This window comes from Scyliorhinus torazame, chromosome 11 (genome assembly GCF_047496885.1).
Source record: "Scyliorhinus torazame isolate Kashiwa2021f chromosome 11, sScyTor2.1, whole genome shotgun sequence".
Lineage (NCBI taxonomy): Eukaryota > Metazoa > Chordata > Chondrichthyes > Carcharhiniformes > Scyliorhinidae > Scyliorhinus > Scyliorhinus torazame.
In genome coordinates, this window is record NC_092717.1 from 220,045,141 (window position 1) to 220,063,868 (window position 18,728).

Here is an 18,728-nt window from a genome sequence, read left to right on the forward strand (position 1 = left end):
CCTCCCGTCGCCCACTCCCTCCTCCCCTCCACTCCCCTCGCCCACTCCCTCCTCCCCTCCACTCCCCTCGCCCACTCCCTCCTCCCCTCCACTCCCCTCGCCCACTCCCCCGTCTCCCACCCTCGCCCACTCCCCTCCTCCCCTCCACTCCCCTCATCCACTCCCTCCTCCCCTCCACTCCCCTCATCCACTCCCTCCTCCCCTCCCCACTGCCCTCGCCCACTCCCTCCTCCCCTCCACTCCCCACGCCCACTCCCTCCTCCACTCGCCCACTCCCTCCTCCCGTCGCCCACTCCCTACTCCCTCCACTCCCCTCGCCCACTCCCTCCTCCCCTCCACTCTCCTCGCCCGCTCCCTCCTCCCCTCCACTCCCCTCGCCCACTCCCTCCTCCCCTCCACTCCCCTCGCCCACTCCCTCCTCCCCTCCACTCCCCTCGCCCACTCCCTCCTCCCCTCTACTCCCCTCGCCCACTCCCTCCTCCCCCACCCTCGCCCACTCCCTCCTCCCCTCCACTCCCCTCGTCCACTCCCTCCTCCCCTCCACTCCCCTCATCCACTCCCTCCTCCCCTCGCCCGCTCCCTCCTCCCCTCCACTCCCCTCGCCCACTCCCTCCTCCCCTCCACTCCCCTCGTCCACTCCCTCCTCCCCTCCACTCCCCTCATCCACTCCCTCCTCCCCTCGCCCGCTCCCTCCTCCCCTCCACTGCCCTCGCCCACTCCCTCCACCCCTCCACTCCCCTCGCACCCCACTCCCTCCTCCCCTCCACTCCCCTCGCCCACTCCCTCCTCCCCTCCACTCCCCTCGCCCACTCCCTCCTCCCCTCCACTCCCCTCGCCCACTCCCTCCTCCCCTCCACTCCCCTCGCCCACTCCCTCCTCCCCTCCACTCCCCTCGCCCACTCCCCCGTCCCCCACCCTCGCCCACTCCCTCCTCCCCTCGCCCACTTCCTCCTCCCCTCCACTCCCCTCGCCCACTCCCTCCTCCCCTCCACTCGCCCACTCCCTCCTCCCCTCCACTCCCCTCGCCCACTCCCTCCTCCCCCACCCTCGTCCACTCCCTCCTCCCCTCCACTCCCCTCATCCACTCCCTCCTCCCCTCGCCCGCTCCCTCCTCCCCTCCACTCCCCTCGCCCACTCCCTCCTCCCCTCCACTCCCCTCGCCCACTCCCTCCTGCCCTCCACCACACTCGCCCACTCCCTCCTCCCCTCGACCACCCTCACCCACTCCCTCCTCCCCTCCACATTCCCTCCTCCACTCCACTCCCCTCGCCCACTCCCTCCTCCCCTCCACTCCCCTCGCCCACTCCCTCCTCCCCTCGACCACCCTCACCCAACTCCCTCCTCCCCTCCACATTCCCTCCTCCACTCCACTCCCCTCGCCCACTCCCAACTCCCCTCCACTCGCCCACACCCTCCTCCACTCCACCACCCTCGCTCACTCCCTCCTCCCCTCCACTCCACCACCCTCGCCCACACCCTCCTCCCCTCCACTCCACCACCCTCGCCCACTCCCTCCTCCCCTCCACTCCACCACCCTCGCTCACTCCCTCCTCCTCTCCTCCACCACCCTCGCCCACACCCTCCTCCCCCCACTCCACCACCCTCGCCCACTCCCTCCTCCCCTCCACTCCACCACCCTCGCTCACTCCCTCCTCCTCTCCTCCACCACCCTCGCCCACTCCCTCCTCTCCTCCACCACCCTCGCCCACTCCCTCCTCTCCTCCACCATCCTCGCTCACTCCCTCCTCCCCTCCACCACCACCCTCGCCTACTCCCTCCTCTCCTCCACTTCCTCGCCCACTCCCTCCTCCCCTCCACACTCCACTATCCCAACAAACATTGTTCACTCCGGAACCCACAGCTCATCCCATCTCCTCCCTATCTCTGTAACCCCCTCCAGCCCCGACAACCCTCCCTATCTCTGTAACCTCCTCCAGCCCCTACAACCCTCCCTATCTCTGTAACCTCCTCCAGTCCCTACAACCCTCCCTATCTCTGTAACCTCCTCCAGCCCCTACAACCCTCCCTATCTCTGGAACCTCCTCCAGTCCCTACAACCCTCCCTATCTCTGTAACCTCCTCCAGCCCCTACAACCCTCCCTATCTCTGTAACCTCCTCCAGTTCCTACAACCCTCCCTATCTCTGTAACCTCCTCCAGTCCCTACAACCTTCCCTATCTCTGTAACCTCCTCCAGCCCCTACAACCCTCCCTATCTCTGTAACCTCCTCCAGCCCCTACAACCCTCCCTATCTCTGTAACCTCCTCCAGCCCCTACAAACCTCCCTATCTCTGTAACCTCCTCCAGCCCCTACAACCCTCCCTATCTCTGTAACCTCCTCCAGCCCCTACAACCCTCCCTATCTCTGTAACCTCCTCCAGCCCTGACAACCCTCCCTATCTCTGTAACCTCCTCCAGCCCCTACAACCCTCCCTATCTCTGTAACCTCCTCCAGCCCCTACAACCCTCCCTATCTCTGTAACCTCCCCCAGCCCCAACAACCCTCCCTATCTCTGTCACCTCCTCCAGCTCCTACACCCCTCCCTATCTCTGTAACCTCCTCCAGCCCTGACAACCCTCCCTATCTCTGTAACCTCCTCCAGCCCCCAGAACCCTCCCTATCTCTGTAACCTCCTCCAGCCCCTACAAACCTCCCTATCTCTGTAACCTCCTCCAGTCCCTACACCCCTCCCTATCTCTGTAACCTCCTCCAGCCCTGACAACCCTCCCTATCTCTGTAACCTCCTCCAGCCCTGACAACCCTCCCTATCTCTGTAACCTCCCCCAGCCCCAACAACCCTCCCTATCTGTCACCTCCTCCAGCTCCTACACCCCTCCCTAGCTCTGTAACCTCCTCCAGCCCTGACAACCCTCCCTATCTCTGTAACCTCCTCCAGCCCCTACACCCCTCCCTATCTCTGTAACCTCCTCCAGCCCCGACAACCCTCCCTATCTCTGTAACCTCCTCCAGCCCCTACAACCCTCCCTATCTCTGTAACCTCCTCCAGCCCCGACAACCCTTCCTATCTCTGTAACATCCTCCAGCCCCTACAATCCTCCCCATCTCTGTAACCTCCTCCAGCCCTGACAACCCTCCCTATCTCTGTAACATCCCCCAGCCCCAACAACCCTCCCTATCTCTGTCACCTCCTCCAGCTCCTACACCCCTCCCTATCTCTGTAACCTCCTCCAGCCCTGACAACCCTCCCTATCTCTGTAACCTCCTCCAGCCCCTACACCCCTCCCTATCTCTGTAACCTCCTCCAGCCCTGACAACCCTCCCTATCTCTGTAACCTCCTCCAGCCCTGACAACCCTCCCTATCTCTGTAACCTCCCCCAGCCCCAACAACCCTCCCTATCTCTGTCACCTCCTCCAGCTCCTACACCCCTCCCTATCTCTGTAACCTCCTCCAGCCCTGACAACCCTCCCTATCTCTGTAACCTCCTCCAGCCCCTACACCCCTCCCTATCTCTGTAACCTCCTCCAGCCCTGACAACCCTCCCTATCTCTGTAACCTCCTCCAGCCCCTACAACCCTCCCTATCCCTGTAACCTCCTCCAGCCCCGACAACCCTCCCTATCTCTGTAACCTCCTCCAGCCCCTACAACCCTCCCTATCTCTGTAACCTCCTCCAGCCCCGACAATCCTCCCTGTCTCTGTAACCTCCTCCAGCCCCTACAACCCTCCCGATCTCTGTAACCTCCTCCTGCCCCTACAATCCTCCCTATCTCTGTAACCTCCTCCAGCCCCTACAACCCTCCCTATCTCTGTAACCTCCTCCAGCCCCTACAACCCTCCCTATCTCTGTAACCTCCCCCAGCCCCAACAACCCTCCCTATCTCTGTCACCTCCTCCAGCTCCTACACCCCTCCCTATCTCTGTAACCTCCTCCAGCCCTGACAACCCTCCCTATCTCTGTAACCTCCTCCAGCCCCCAGAACCCTCCCTATCTCTGTAACCTCCTCCAGCCCCTACAAACCTCCCTATCTCTGTAACCTCCTCCAGTCCCTACACCCCTCCCTATCTCTGTAACCTCCTCCAGCCCTGACAACCCTCCCTATCTCTGTAACCTCCTCCAGCCCTGACAACCCTCCCTATCTCTGTAACCTCCCCCAGCCCCAACAACCCTCCCTATCTGTCACCTCCTCCAGCTCCTACACCCCTCCCTAGCTCTGTAACCTCCTCCAGCCCTGACAACCCTCCCTATCTCTGTAACCTCCTCCAGCCCCTACACCCCTCCCTATCTCTGTAACCTCCTCCAGCCCCGACAACCCTCCCTATCTCTGTAACCTCCTCCAGCCCCTACAACCCTCCCTATCTCTGTAACCTCCTCCAGCCCCGACAACCCTTCCTATCTCTGTAACATCCTCCAGCCCCTACAATCCTCCCCATCTCTGTAACCTCCTCCAGCCCTGACAACCCTCCCTATCTCTGTAACATCCCCCAGCCCCAACAACCCTCCCTATCTCTGTCACCTCCTCCAGCTCCTACACCCCTCCCTATCTCTGTAACCTCCTCCAGCCCTGACAACCCTCCCTATCTCTGTAACCTCCTCCAGCCCCTACACCCCTCCCTATCTCTGTAACCTCCTCCAGCCCTGACAACCCTCCCTATCTCTGTAACCTCCTCCAGCCCTGACAACCCTCCCTATCTCTGTAACCTCCCCCAGCCCCAACAACCCTCCCTATCTCTGTCACCTCCTCCAGCTCCTACACCCCTCCCTATCTCTGTAACATCCTCCAGCCCTGACAACCCTCCCTATCTCTGTAACCTCCTCCAGCCCCTACACCCCTCCCTATCTCTGTAACCTCCTCCAGCCCTGACAACCCTCCCTATCTCTGTAACCTCCTCCAGCCCCTACAACCCTCCCTATCCCTGTAACCTCCTCCAGCCCCGACAACCCTCCCTATCTCTGTAACCTCCTCCAGCCCCTACAACCCTCCCTATCTCTGTAACCTCCTCCAGCCCCGACAATCCTCCCTGTCTCTGTAACCTCCTCCAGCCCCTACAACCCTCCCGATCTCTGTAACCTCCTCCTGCCCCTACAATCCTCCCTATCTCTGTAACCTCCTCCAGCCCCTACAACCCTCCCTATCTCTGTAACCTCCTCCAGCCTCTACAACCCTCCCTATCTCTGTAACCTCCCCCAGCCCCTACAACCCTCCCTACCTTTGTAACCTCCTCCAGTCCCAACAACCCTCCCTATCTCTGTAACCTCCTCCAGTCCCTACAACCCTCCCTATCTCTGTAACCTCCTCCAGCCCCTACACCCCTCCCTATCTCTGTAACCTCCTCCAGCACCTACAACCCTCCCTATCTCTGTAACCTCCTCCAGCCCCGACAACCCTTCCTATCTCTGTAACCTCCCCCAGCCCCAACAACCCTCCCTATCTCTGTAACCTCCTCCAGTCCCTACAACCCTCCCTATCTCTGTAACCTCTTCCAGTCCCTACAACCCTCCCTATCTCTGTAACCTCCTCCTGCCTCAAACCCCTCCCTATCTCTGTAACCTCCTCCAGCCCCTACAACCCTCCCTATCTCTGTAACCTCCTCCAGTCCCTACAACCCTCCCTATCTCTGTAACCTCCTCCAGCCCCCACAGCCCTCCCTATCTCTGTAACCTCCTCCAGCCCCTACAGCCCTCCCTATCTCTGTAACCTCCTCCAGCCCCTACAACCCTCCCTATCTCTGTAACCTCCTCCAGCCCCTACAACCCTCCCTATCTCTGTAACCTCCTCCAGCCCCTACAACCCTCCCTATCTCTGTAACCTCCTCCAGCCCCTACAACCCTCCGAGATCTCTGTCACCGCCTCCAATTCCGGCCTCTTGAGCATCCCCCCATTCCCATCACTCCACCATTGGCGACCGTGTGTGGGATTGTGTTGGATTTTCGAGCTGAGCTATGGGGATCGTCGGGGACTCCTGTCACTCACCTTTCTCCTCCTTGTCCTCGATGAAGGCCTCGATGGTCTGATCCAGCTCCGAGCTGTGCTCCAGAAACATCTTCACGTGGGTCATGAACTGTCGGATGGATTGGAGGAGCTCGGAGCTGCTGGACTGGGCCCCCCTGCCCTCCCGCAGGGACGCCAGGAAGTCCTGCACCAGGCCCCCCAGGTAGGTGTGTCTGTCCCGTGAGCGCTCCTCCACGGCCCGCACCAGCTTCTTCTCGGGGCTGCTGAAGGAGCCGAAGACCTCGCTCATCTTCCGGAACGGGGCGCGCACCATCCACCGGACGCTGCGCGACCTCCGGGGCGGGGGGTGGGGGCCATGGGGTTCGGCCTGCCTCCCCTCCTCCCCCTCCCCCTCCCCCTCCTCCTCCTCCAGGCTGCTGAGGGACTGGCTGTACACCTTGCTAATGGGGGGTGGGGATTTCCCGTACAGCAGGCCCAGCCCGTCCGCCTCGGAGGCGCTCGAAGAGCTGGCGTCACTCAGCCGCTGGCTGTCGGCAATCTCGGGCAGCAGGGCCAGCGGGAGGCCGGCCGGGGCTGGCACCCGGTAGCTCTCCTCGGCGGTGGGCGGGAGGGGGTCTTCGAGAGGCAGGTCCGACTCCCGTGACCTCAGCTTCTTCCGGAGCCGGGGGGGCGGGACGGGGGTCTTCGGGCGCTTGTAGGCCGTGTCATCCTCCGACGAGGCGCTCCGGAGGGGCCCCGGGGACGGCTGGGGGCTCCCCCCCTGCCAGGGGATGGGGGGAGGGGGCTGGGTGGGGGGCGAGAGGGGGCTGGAGGTCTCCGTCGACACCCGGACCTTGAAGCTCCTCTTGAACTGCCACCGCTTGTCCCGGCCCGGGTCGCCGGGGTAGAAGAGGGGGTTGACGAAGCTGAGTGCCCCGTTGCAGCCGGCCTGGCCCACCTCCCCGGGGGGCCGTGTCCTCAGGGGGCTGTGCAGCACGAAGTCCGGGGGGCCCGGCTCCTGGGGCGACTCGACCCCACATTCCTCCGGCGCCGGGGGCTCCCGCACATTGAGGGTCGAGCTCCAAAACTCTAAACGGGGTGAGGGGGGGTGGGGGGTGGGAGAGGGGTTGGGGGGGGGGGGGGAGAGAGAGAAAGCGTGGAATCAGTTAATCGGGCACGGCCCCTCCCACTCTCCCACCCGCCGTCTCACACCATCACCAGCCACAGCAGGGCAGGAAAGGCCCAGGCTCTATCCCGGCCTACTACTGAATTTACAAACGCCCCCTTTCAGAGACGGAAATCTGCCGTCCTTGCCCCGTCTGGCCTACATGTGAATCCTTGCTGGCCGCCCCCAACCCGAAAGCTCTCCCGCCATTGGGCCCCCCCCCCCCCATCCACAACCAACGAATCAGAGCCAACAAACTCTTCCTCCGCCCTGATTGGACGCCCAATATCTCTCCCCATGGGTTTTCTCTGACCAGTTAAATAAAGGGTTAAAATAAGACCAACCCCCCCCCCCCCCCGCCCCCCCCCCCCACCCCCGCCCGCCCGCCCCACCCCCCATTGACTTATTTCATTACGTTTTCCCGGTTGATTTGTTCCCAACATTTATTGACATTCAGCTTGCGAACCCTGGAGTCCTCCAGAGCAGCCCTGGAGGAGGTTGGTAACCCCCAATTTCACCGTCTTCTCCCACTCACCAATGCCCAGGTGGGAGATGGTCTTGAGTTTCTTGTGCGATCGGGCCGTGGCGATGGCCAGTGGCAGCTTCAGAGTGAACGGCAACACGTCCCTTCAACAGAGGGGAGATCCACAGTTAGTGTACACGGCAATCCCCCTCGCTCCGCTGCCTCTGCCTCAGTACTGACCCTCCGACAGTGCGGCACTCCCTCAGTACTGACCCTCTGACAGTGCGGCACTCCCTCAGTACTGACCCTCTGACAGTGCGGCGCTCCCTCAGTACTGACCCTCTGACAGTGCGGCACTCCCTCAGTACTGACCCTCTGACGGTGCGGCACTCCCTCAGTACTGACCCTCTGACAGTGCGGCACTCCCTCAGTACTGACCCTCTGACAGTGCGCCACTCCCTCAGTACTGACCCTCTGACAGTGCGGCACTCCCTCAGTACTGACCCTCTGACAGTGCGGCACTCCCTCGGTACTGACCCTCTGACAGTGCGGCACTCCCTCAGTACTGACCCTCTGACAGTGCGGCACTCCCTCGGTACTGACCCTCTGACAGTGCGGCACTCCCTCAGTACTGACCCTCTGACAGTGCAGCACTCCCTCAGTACTGACCCTCTGACAGTGCAGCACTCCCTCAGTACTGACCCTCTGACAGTGCGGCACTCCCTCAGTACTGACCCTCTGACAGTGCGGCACTCCCTCGGTACTGACCCTCTGACAGTGCGGCACTCCCTCAGTACTGACCCTCCGACAGTGCGGCGCTCCCTCAGTACTGACCCTCTGACAGTGCGGCACTCCCTCAGTACTGACCCTCTGACAGTGCGGCGCTCCCTCAGTACTGACCCTCTGACAGTGCAGCGCTCCCTCAGTACTGACCCTCTGACAGTGCAGCACTCCCTCCGTACTGACCCTCTGACAGTGCGGCACTCCCTCAGTACTGACCCTCTGACAGTGCGGCACTCCCTCAGTACTGACCTTCTGACAGTGCGGCACTCCCTCAGTACTGACCCTCTGACAGTGCGGCACTCCCTCAGTACTGACCCTCTGACAGTGCAGCACTCCCTCAGTACTGACCCTCTGACAGTGCGGCACGCCCTCAGTACTGACCCTCTGACAGTGCGGCACTCCCTCAGTACTGACCCTCTGACAGCGCGGCACTCCCTCAGTACTGACCCTCTGACAGTGCGGCACGCCCTCAGTACTGACCCTCCGAAAGTGCGGCACTCCCTCAGTACTGAGCCTCTGACAGTGCAGCACTCCCTCAGTACTGACCCTCTGACAGTGCGGCACTCCCTCAGTACTGACCCTCTGACAGTGCGGCACTCCCTCAGTACTGACCCTCTGACAGTGCGTAGGGAGGGGAGAGAGAGGCTGTGGGGTGATAGAGGCGATGTGGGCGGGGGGGCGGAGCCTGGGTCAGATGGGGAGGAGGGTGAGGGGACTGCGGACCCCTGCCCCCATTCGCAGTCGCACACTCACCTACTCATACAGTAAAAGGAGATGAGATGAAAGAGATCTCCAAATGTCACTCCGGAACCTTCCAGGGAGAAAGCTGAAAGGGAAGGGAAGGACTGTTAGAATCTTGTAACACAGGAGGAGGCCATTCGGCCCATTCTTTCTACGCCGGCCCTCAAGCACCACCCGAATATTCCCTGTTCCCCAAATCCCGTCCTCCTCATCAGAGCCCATTCTCCCCCCAACGTCATTCATCTTCCTTCCCGCGATGTGGGCGTCGCTGGGCCGGGCCCAGCATTTACTACCCATCCCTAATTGCCCCTCAGGAAGGCGGTGGGCGAGCCGCCATCTTGAACCCGCCGCAGTCCCGCGCGGTGTAGGTACACCCACTGTGCTGTTAGTCAGGGAGTTCCAGGGTGTTGCCCCGGCGACAGTGAAGGAACGGCCGATATATTTCCCAGTCGGGGTGGTGAGTGACTTGGAGGGGAACCTCCAGGTGGTGGGGGGTTCCCAGGTATCTGCTGCTCTTGTCCTTCTAGGTGGTGGAGGACGTGGGTCTGGAAGGTGCTGCCTGAGGAACCTTGGGGAGTTGCTGCAGTGCATCTTGTAGATGGGACACACGGCTGTCGCTGTGCGTCGGTGGTGGAGGGAGCGAATGTTTGTGGAAGGGGAGCCAATCAAGCGGGGCTGCTTTGTCCTGGATGGTGTCGAGCTTCTCGAGGGTTGTTGGGAGCTGCGCTCATCCAGGCGAGTGGAGAGTATTCCCTCACACTCCTGACTTGTGCCTTGTAGATGGTAGACAGGCTTTGGGGGGTCAGGAGGTGAGTTACTCTCCGCAGGATTCCCAGCCTCTGACCTGCCCTGGTAGCCACAGTATTAATGTGGCTGGGTCCAGTTCAGTTTCTGATCAATGGTAACCCCCAGGGTGTTGATTGTGGGGGATTCAGCGATGGTAATGCCATTGAATGTCAAGGGGGCGATGGTTAGATCCTCTCTTGTAGGAGATGGTCATTGCCGGGCACTTGTGTGGTGTGAATGTAACTTGCCACTTGTCAGCCCGGAGCCTGGATATTGTCCGGGTCTTGCTGCATTTGGACAGGGACTGATTCAGTATCTGCGGAGTCGCGAATGGTGCTGAACATGGTGCAGTCATCCGCAAACATCCCCACTTCTGACCTTATGATGGAAGGGAGGTCAGTGATGGAGCAGCTGAATGTGTTGGGCCGAGGACACGACCCTGAGGACCTCCTGCAGTGACGTCCTGGAGCTGAGATGATTGACCTCCAACCACCACAACCACCTTCCTTTGTGCCGGGTATGACCCCGCCCCCAGCGGAGAGTTTCCCCCCTGATTCCCACTGACTCCAGTTTCGCTCGGGCTCCTTGATGCCACACTCGGTCAGACGCTGCCTTGATGTCGAGGGCAGTCACTCCCACCTCACCTCTGGCATTCAGCTCTGTGTCCATGTTTGAACCAAGGCTGTAGTGGGGTCAGCAGCTGAGTGACCCTGGGCGGAACCCAAACTAGTCCAGTTAAACGTTCTGGCATCGTGGGAATGATCCGGAACATTCTATAATGCCGAGCGCCCTGACCCCACTCACTGGAATTGATGGAGTCTTCGTTGATGACAAAGTCATGCACAAAGGAGGGATCGGTATCGTCCGATAGTCTGACCGAGAGAACCTTCTTCTGAGATGTGGCCGACTGTCGCATCAGGAAGATCTACCATGGGGGGAATAAGACTCATCGTTAAAGGACCAGAACTCACACAATATCCATACGTTCACACATCATCCTGTCTGTTATTCATTTAACTAATGTAACTCGCACACAGTCCCGGTCTCCGTATTCCACACTCGGAGTTACTGCGCACAGTCCCGGTCTCCGTATCCCAAACTCGGAGTTACTGCGCACAGTCCCGGTCTCCGTATCCCACACTCGGAGTTACTGCGCACAGTCCCGGTCTCCGTATCCCAAACTCGGAGTTACTGCGCACAGTCCCAGTCTCCGTATCCCACACTCGGAGTTTATGCGCACAGTCCCGGTCTCCGTATCCCGCACTCGGAGTTACTGCGCACAGTCCCCGTCTCCATATCCCGCACTCGGAGTTACTGCGCACAGTCCCGGTCTCCGTATCCCACACTCGGAGTTACTGCGCACAGTCCCGGTCTCCGTATCCCACACTCGGAGTTACTGCGCACAGTCCCGGTCTCCGTATCCCACACTCGGAGTTACTGCGCACAGTCCCGGTCTCCGTATCCCACATTCGCTCCCACGGGGAGTGGGGAGAATGTGGGACTCGCTCCCACGGGGAGTGGGGGAGAATGTGAGACTCGCTCCCACGGGGAGTGAGTAGAATGTGGGACTCGCTCCCACAGAGAGTTGGGAGAATGTGGGACTCGCTCCCACGGTGAGTGGGGTGAATGTGGGACTCGCTCCCACGGGGAGTGGGGAGAATGTGAGACTCGCTCCCGCGGGGAGTGGGGAGAATGTGGGACTCGCTCCCACGGGGAGAATGTGGGACTCGCTCCCACGGGGAGTGGGGAGAATGTGGGACTCGCTCCCACGGGGAGTGGGGAGAATGTGGGACTCGCTCCCGCGGGGAGTGGGGAGAATGTGGGTCTCGCTCCCACGGGGAGTGGGGAGAATATGGGACTCGCTCCCACGGGGAGTGGGGAGAATGTGGGACTCGCTCCCACGGGGAGAATGTGGGACTCGCTCCCATGGGGAGTGGGGAGAATGTGGGACTCGCTCCCACGGGGAGTGGGGAGAATGTGGGACTCGCTCCCACGGGGAGTGGGGGGAATGTGGAACTCGCTCCCACGGGGAGTGGGGAGAATGTGGGACTCGCTCCCAGGGGAGTGGGGAGAATGTGGGACTCGCTCCCACGGGGAGTGGCGAGAATGTGGGACTCGCTCTCACGGGGAGTGGGGAGAATGTGGAACTCGCTCCCACGGGGAGTGGGGAGAATGTGGAACTTGCTCCCACAGGGAGTGGGGAGAATGTGGGACTCGCTCCCACGGGGAGAGGGGAGAATGTGGGACTCGCTCCCACGGGGAGTGGGGAGAATGTGGGACTCGCTCCCACGGGGAGTGGGGAGAATGTGGGACTCGCTCCCACGGGGAGTGGGGAGAATGTGGGACTCGCTCCCACGGGGAGTGGGGAGAATGTGGGACTCGCTCCCACGGGGAGTGGGGAGAATGTGGGACTCGCTCCCACGGGGAGTGGGGAGAATGTGGGACTCGCTCCCACGGGGAGTGGGGAGAATGTGGGACTCGCTCCCACGGGGAGTGGGGAGAATGTGGGACTCGCTCCCACGGGGAGTGGGGAGAATGTGGGACTCGCTCCCACGGGGAGTGGGGAGAATGTGGGACTCGCTCCCACGGGGAGAATGTGGGACTCGCTCCCACGGGGAGTGGGGAGAATGTGGGACTCGCTCCCACGGGGAGTGGGGAGAATGTGGGACTCGCTCCCGCGGGGAGTGGGGAGAATGTGGGACTCGCTCCCACGGGGAGAATGTGGGACTCGCTCCCACGGGGAGTGGGGAGAATGTGGGACTCGCTCCCACGGGGAGTGGGGAGAATGTGGGACTCGCTCCCACGGGGAGTGGGGAGAATGTGGGACTCGCTCCCACGGGGAGTGGGGAGAATGTGGGACTCGCTCCCACGGGGAGTGGGGAGAATGTGGGACTCGTTCCCGCGAGGAGTGGGGAGAATGTGGGTCTCGCTCCCACGGGGAGTGGGGAGAATATGGGACTCGCTCCCACGGGGAGTGGGGAGAATGTGGGACTCGCTCCCACGGGGAGAATGTGGGACTCGCTCCCATGGGGAGTGGGGAGAATGTGGGACTCGCTCCCACGGGGAGTGGGGAGAATGTGGAACTCGCTCTCACGGGGAGTGGGGGAGAATGTGGGACTCGCTCCCACGGGGAGTGGGGGAGAATGTGGGACTCGCTCCCAGGGGAGTGGGGAGAATGTGGGACTCGCTCTCACAGGGAGTGGGGAGAATGTGGGACTCGCTCCCACGGGGAGTGGGGAGAATGTGGGACTCGCTCCCACGGGGAGTGGGGAGAATTTGGGACTCGCTCCCACGGGGAGTGGGGAGAATGTGGGACTCGCTCCCACGGGGAGTGGGGAGAATGTGGGACTCGCTCCCACGGGGAGTGGGGAGAATGTGGGACTCGCTCCCACGGGGAGTGGGGGAGAATGTGGGACTCGCTCTCACGGGGAGTGTTCAATGATAGCCTCAGTCCACCAGGTGTCAGTGCTGTCCACAAGTTGCTGTGGCTCAAACACAGAAACATTGTTCGACTGTAAAGCTATCAAAACTGGCTTTCGAAGCAAGATTTTAGGGATTAAAAGGTTTGAGAATCTAGGACTGGCGGCTGGCTGCTAATCTGACGATTCTCCCTCGCAGTCCCCCATTCAGAAAGAAGCTGAAAGATCCTGTTTTTGAACGTCAATGTTAAGGAGACTGCCAAGTGGGCAGGAAGATTCGACGCCTGTTCTGTCCTCCATCGGTTCAGTCCACCTGGGGTGCCAGTTGGCCTCAGTACCGATTGGGCTTCTGGACATACCACAATGCACACACACCAATGGGAAGAGGACAGGGTGGGGCAGTGTTGCGAAGCCCTCTGCAGTCGAATGTCCGAAGCTTGCTGGGCCACGAGCCTGGAGGGCAGGAGGCGTTTCACTCGGGGAGGTCCGGAGTCCGCTGGGAGGGGGATAACGGTCGGTGGTACTCACCCCCGGAGTCTCCCGCTGGAGGATGTGGAGGCAGGTTGCCGAGTTCATGCTGAGTTGCAGCCAGACGGAGTGAGTGAAGATCAGCCGGTCCAGAACACTGACTTTGGTCAGGGAAGACTTGTGGGAGGGCTGCCGGGCAGAGGGGCTCTCGGGGGCATCGTACACAGGGTCCACCTGCATCCTACCAAAGGAACATCACAGACGTCAGTGTCACTCCCACTGTCCACAATCCCGATGGATCCAAACCCCTTCCCGTTCACTCCCACTGTCCACAATCCCAATGGACCCAAACCCCTTCCCGTTCACTCCCACTGTCCACAATCCCAATGGACCCAAACCCCTTCCCGTTCACTCCCACTGTCCACAATCCCAATGGATCCAAACCCCTTCCCGTTCACTCCCACTGTCCACAATCCCAATGGACCCAAACCCCTTCCTGTTCACTCCCACTGTCCACAATCCCAATGGACCCAAACCCCTTCCCGTTCACTCCCACTGTCCACAATCCCAATGGACCCAAACCCCTTCCCGTTCACTCCCACTGTCCACAATCCCAATGGATCCAAACCCCTTCCCGTTCACTCCCACTGTCCACAATCCCAATGGACCCAAACCCCTTCCCGTTCACTCCCACTGTCCACAATCCCAATGGGCCCAAACCCCTTCCCGTTCACTCCCACTGTCCACAATCCCAATGGGCCCAAACCCCTTCCCGTTCACTCGCACTGTCCACAATCCCAATGGACCCAAACCCCTTCCCGTTCACTCCCACTGTCCACAATCCCAATGGACCCAAAACCCTTCACGTTCACTCCCACTGTACACAATCCCAAGGGCCCAAACCCCTTCCCGTTCACTCGCACTGTCCACAATCCCAATGGATCCAAACCCCTTCCCGTTCACTCCCACTCTACACAATCCCAATGGACCCAAACCCCTTCCCGTTCACTCCCACTGTCCACAATCCCAATGGATCCAAACCTCTTCCCGTTCACTCCCAGTGTCCACAATCCCAATGGACCCAAACCCCTTCCCGTTCACTCCCACTGTCCACAATCCCAATGGACCCAAACCCCTCCCCGTTCACTCCCACTGTACACAATCCCAATGGACCCAAACCCCTTCCCGTTCACTCCCACTGTACACAATCCCAATGGACCCAAGCCCCTTCCCGTTCACTCCCACTGTCCACAATCCCAATGGACCCAGACCCCTTCCCGTTCACTCCCACTGTCTACAATCCCAATGGACCCAAACCCCTTCCCGGTCACTCCCACTGTCCACAATCCCAATGGACCCAAACCGCTTCCCGTTCACTCCCACTGTCCACAATCCCAATGGACCCAAAACCCTTCCCGTTCACTCCCACTGTCCACAATCCCAATGGACCCAAACCCCTTCCCATTCATTCCCACACTACACAATCCCAATGGACGCAAACCCCTTCCCGTTCACTCCCACTGTCCACAATCCCAATGGACCCAAACCCCTTCCCGTTCACTCCCACTGTCCTCAATCCCAATGGACCCAAACCCCTTCCCGTTCACTCACACTGTCCTCAATCCCAATGGACCCAAACCCCTTCCCGTTCACCCCCACTGTACACAATCCCAATGGACTCAAACCCCTTCCCGTTCACTCCCACTGTACACAATCCCAATGGACCCAAAACCCTTCCTGTTCACTCCCACTCGACACAATCCCAATGGACCCAAACACCTTCCCGTTCACTCCCACTCGACACAATCCCAATGGACCCAAACCCCTTCCCGTTCACTCCCACTCGACACAATCCCAATGGACCCAAACCCCTTCCCGTTCACTCCCACTGTCCACAATCCCAATTGACCCAAACCCCTTCCCACTCACTCCCACTGTCCACAATCCCAATGGACCCAGACCCCATCCCATTCACTCCCACTGTCCACAATCCCAATGGACTCAAACCCCTTCCCGTTCACTCCCACTGTCCACAATCCCAATGGACCCAAACCCCTTCCCGTTCACTCCCACTGTCCACAATCCCAATGGACCCAAATCCCTCCCCGTTCACTCCCTCTGTCCGCAATCCCAAGGGCCCAAACCCCTTCCCGTTCACTCCCACTGTCCACAATCCAAATGGACCCAAACCCCTCCCCGTTCACTCCCTCTGTCCGCAATCCCAAGGGCCCAAACCCATTCCCGTTGACTCCCACTGTCCACAATCCCAATGGACCCAAACCGCTTTCCGTTCACTCCCACTGTCCACAATCCCAATGGGCCCAAACCCATTCCCGTTGACTCCCACTGTCCACAATCCCAATGGACCCAAACCCCTTCCCGTTCACTCCCACTGTCCACAATCCCAATTGACCCAAACCCCTTCCCGTTCACTCCCACTGTCCACAATCCCAATGGACCCAGACCCCTTCCCGTTCACTCCCACTGTCCACAATCCAAATGGACCCAAACCCCTCCCCGTTCACTCCCACTGTCCACAATCCCAAGGGCCCAAACCCCTTCCCGTTCACTCCCACTGTCCACAATCCCAATGGACCCAAACCCCTTCCCGTTCACTCCCACTCGACACAATCCCAATGGACCCAAACCCCTTCCCGTTCACTCCCACTCACACAATCCCAATGGACCCAGACCCCTTCCCGTTCACTCCCAGTGTCCACAATCCAAATGGACCCAAACCCCTCCCCGTTCACTCCCACTGTCCACAATCCCAAGGGCCCAAACCCCTTCCCGTTCACTCCCACTGTCCACAATCCCAATGGACCCAAACCCCTTCCCGTTCACTCCCACTGTCCACAATCCCAATGGACACAAACCCCTCCCCGTTCACTCCCACTGTCCACAATCCCAATGGACCCAAACTACTTCCCGTTCACTTCCACAGTCCACAATCCCAATGGACCCAAACCCCTTCCCGTTCACTCCCACAGTCCACAATCCCAATGGACCCAAACCCCTTCCCGGTCACTCGCACTGTCCACAATCCCAATGGACCCAAACCCCTTCCCGTTCACTCCCACTGTCCACAATCCCAATGGACCCAAACCCCTTCCCGTTCACTCCCACTGTGCACAATCCCAATGGACCCAAACCCCTTCCCGTTCACTCCCACTCTACATAATCCAAATGGACCCAAACCCCTTCCCATTCATTCCCACTCTACACAATCCCAATGGACGCAAACCCCTTCCCGTTCACTCCCACTGTACAGAATCCCAATGGACCCAAACCCCTTCCCGTTCATTCCCACTGTCCACAATCCCAATGGACGCAAATCCCTTCCCGTTCACTCCCACTGTCCACAATCCCAATGTACCCAAACCCCTTCCCATTCACTCCCACTGTCCACAATCCTAATGGACCCAAACCCCTTCCCGTTCACTCCCACTGTCCACAATCCCAATGGACGCAAACCCCTTCCCGTTCACTCCCACTGTACAGAATCCCAATGGATCCAAACCCCTTCCCATTCACTCCCACTGTCCACAATCCCAATGGACCCAAACCCCTTCCCGTTCACTCCCACTGTCCACAATCCCAATGGACGCAAACCCCTTCCCGTTCACTCCCACTGTACACAATTCCAATGGACCCAAACATCTTCCCGTTCATTCCCACTGTCCACAATCCCAATGGACGCAAATCCCTTCCTGTTCACTCCCACTGTCCACAATCCCAATGGACCCAAACCCCTTCCCATTCACTCCCACTGTCCACAATCCTGATGGACCCAAACCCCTTCCCATTCATTCCCACTCTACACAATCCCAATGGACCCATCCCCTTCCCGTTCACTCCCACTGTACAGAATCCCAATGGACCCAAACACCTTCCCGTTCATTCCCACTGTCCACAATCCCAATGGACGCAAATCCCTTCCTGTTCACTCCCACTGTCCACAATCCCAATGGACCCAAACCCCTTCCCGTTCACTCCCACTGTACAGAATCCAATTGGACCCAAACACCTTCCCGTTCACTCCCACTGCACAGAATCCCAATGGACCCAAACCCCTTCCCGTTCACTCCCACTGTCCACAATCCCAATGGACGCAAATCCCTTCCTGTTCACTCCCACTGTCCACAATCCCAATGGACCCAAACCCCTTCCCATTCACTCCCACTGTCCACAATCCTAATGGACCCAAACCCCTTCCCATTCACTCCCACTGTCCACAATCCTAATGGACTCAAACCCCTTCCCGTTCACTCCCACTGTACACAATCACAATGGAGCCAAACCCCTTCCCGTTCACTCCCACTGTACACAATCCCAATGGACCCAAACCCCTTTCCGTTCACTCCCACTGTACACAATCCCAATGGAGCCAAACCCCTTCCCGTTCACTCCCACTCGACACAATCACGATGGACCCAAACCCCTTCCCGTTCACTCCCACTGTCCACAATCCCAATGGACCCAAACCCCTTCCCGTTCACTCCACTGTACACAATCCCGATGGACCCAAACCCCTTCCCGTTCACTCCCACTGTCCACAATCCCAATGGACTCAAACCCCTTCCCGTTCACTCCCACTGTCCACAATCCCAATGGACCCAAACCCCTTCCCGTTCACTCCCACTGTCCACAATCCCAATGGACCCAAACCCCTTCCCGTTCACTCCCACTCTACACAATCCCAATGGACCCAAACCCCTTCCCGTTCACTCCCACTGTCCACAATCCCAATGGACCCAAACCCCTTCCCATTCACTCCCACTGTCCACAATCCCAATGGACCCAAACCCCTTCCCGTTCACTCCCTGTACACAATACCAATGGTCCCAAACCCATTCCCATTCACTCCCACTGTCCACAATCCCAATGGACCCCCACCCCTTCCCATTCACTCCCACTGTCCACAATCCCAATGGACCCAAACCCCTTCCCGTTCACTCCCACTGTCCACAATCCCAATGGACTCAAACCCCTTCCCGTTCACTCCCACTC

General features: G+C 59.9%; 1 protein-coding gene across 2 annotated transcripts in view; it reads right to left on the reverse strand.

Moving 5' to 3' along the window:
• Positions 1–18,728, reverse strand: part of rin1a (Ras and Rab interactor 1a) — a 92,908-nt gene that overhangs the window by 64,711 nt on the left and 9,469 nt on the right. For both annotated transcript variants that reach the window (XM_072468339.1, XM_072468338.1), the window contains exons 2-6: positions 13,779–13,959; positions 10,636–10,756; positions 9,058–9,130; positions 7,594–7,685; positions 5,936–6,982 (exon numbers count right to left, since the gene is read on the reverse strand). In XM_072468339.1, coding sequence (XP_072324440.1) covers positions 5,936–6,982; positions 7,594–7,685; positions 9,058–9,130; positions 10,636–10,756; positions 13,779–13,958 — 1,513 coding nt within the window. In that variant the 5' untranslated portion in view covers position 13,959. The remainder of the gene's footprint in view (positions 1–5,935; positions 6,983–7,593; positions 7,686–9,057; positions 9,131–10,635; positions 10,757–13,778; positions 13,960–18,728) is intronic.